Here is a 651-nt window from a genome sequence, read left to right on the forward strand (position 1 = left end):
GACTCAGTGGACTCTGGTCACTCCAGCTCTGGAAGCTTCAAGTTATGTGCTGAGGGTCCATACGTAGACTCCTCAGATTGTCCAGTGCCCAAGAGAACCATTGGGAAGGTACCATCCCTGGATGCAGGAGTGTCCAACAAGAACTTCGAGTTCTTCAAGGACAAGAGCATTACCTTATCTATCGACATTGATGATCCAGTTCATCCTGACCATCAACAGTTTGAACAGGAAGAGGAGGAGCTGGAGGACATCTGGAACCACACCAACAGCTACCGAGAGAGTCTAAACTCTGACATCATGTATAATGGCTACCAGGCCACCTCTTCTCTAGACCAGCACAGGGAACCCTCACCCAAAGAACAAGCAGTGCTCTTCAGGAAGTTGGTCACAGCCTCTGCACCCAACCTTCTTGTGGCGGAGTTCAGACTGCCACCATCTGTCCAGACTATGGTGGGTTCTGGGAAGCAGCAGAACCCAAGGGAAGAAAGGCAAATTCTGGATAAAGGGGACAGAAGGTCTTGGGCTGCGTTCACTCAACAGGAACAGGTTTACAAACAAGTGGCTGTTAATGAAACGGCTTCAGATATGGTGAAACTACCTGAAATACAGGACCAGCAAAAGTATATCTACCATTATAGAGAGGAGGAGGAG

General features: G+C 48.8%; 1 protein-coding gene across 1 annotated transcript; it reads left to right on the top strand.

Annotated features, from left to right (window-relative positions):
* Nucleotides 1-3: 3 nt before the first annotated feature.
* Nucleotides 4-648, top strand: LOC107735139 (uncharacterized; the record flags this gene model as incomplete). The annotated part of the gene is made up of 1 exon (XM_016546923.1): nt 4-648. A coding segment is annotated over one exon (645 nt), but the record flags the coding sequence as incomplete, so codon positions are not given.
* Between the last annotated feature and the right edge of the window lie 3 nt (nt 649-651).

The sequence above is a fragment of the Sinocyclocheilus rhinocerous genome, unplaced genomic scaffold, assembly GCF_001515625.1.
Source record: "Sinocyclocheilus rhinocerous isolate Xijiao unplaced genomic scaffold, SAMN03320098_v1.1 C35824258, whole genome shotgun sequence".
Taxonomy (NCBI): Eukaryota; Metazoa; Chordata; class Actinopteri; order Cypriniformes; family Cyprinidae; genus Sinocyclocheilus; species Sinocyclocheilus rhinocerous.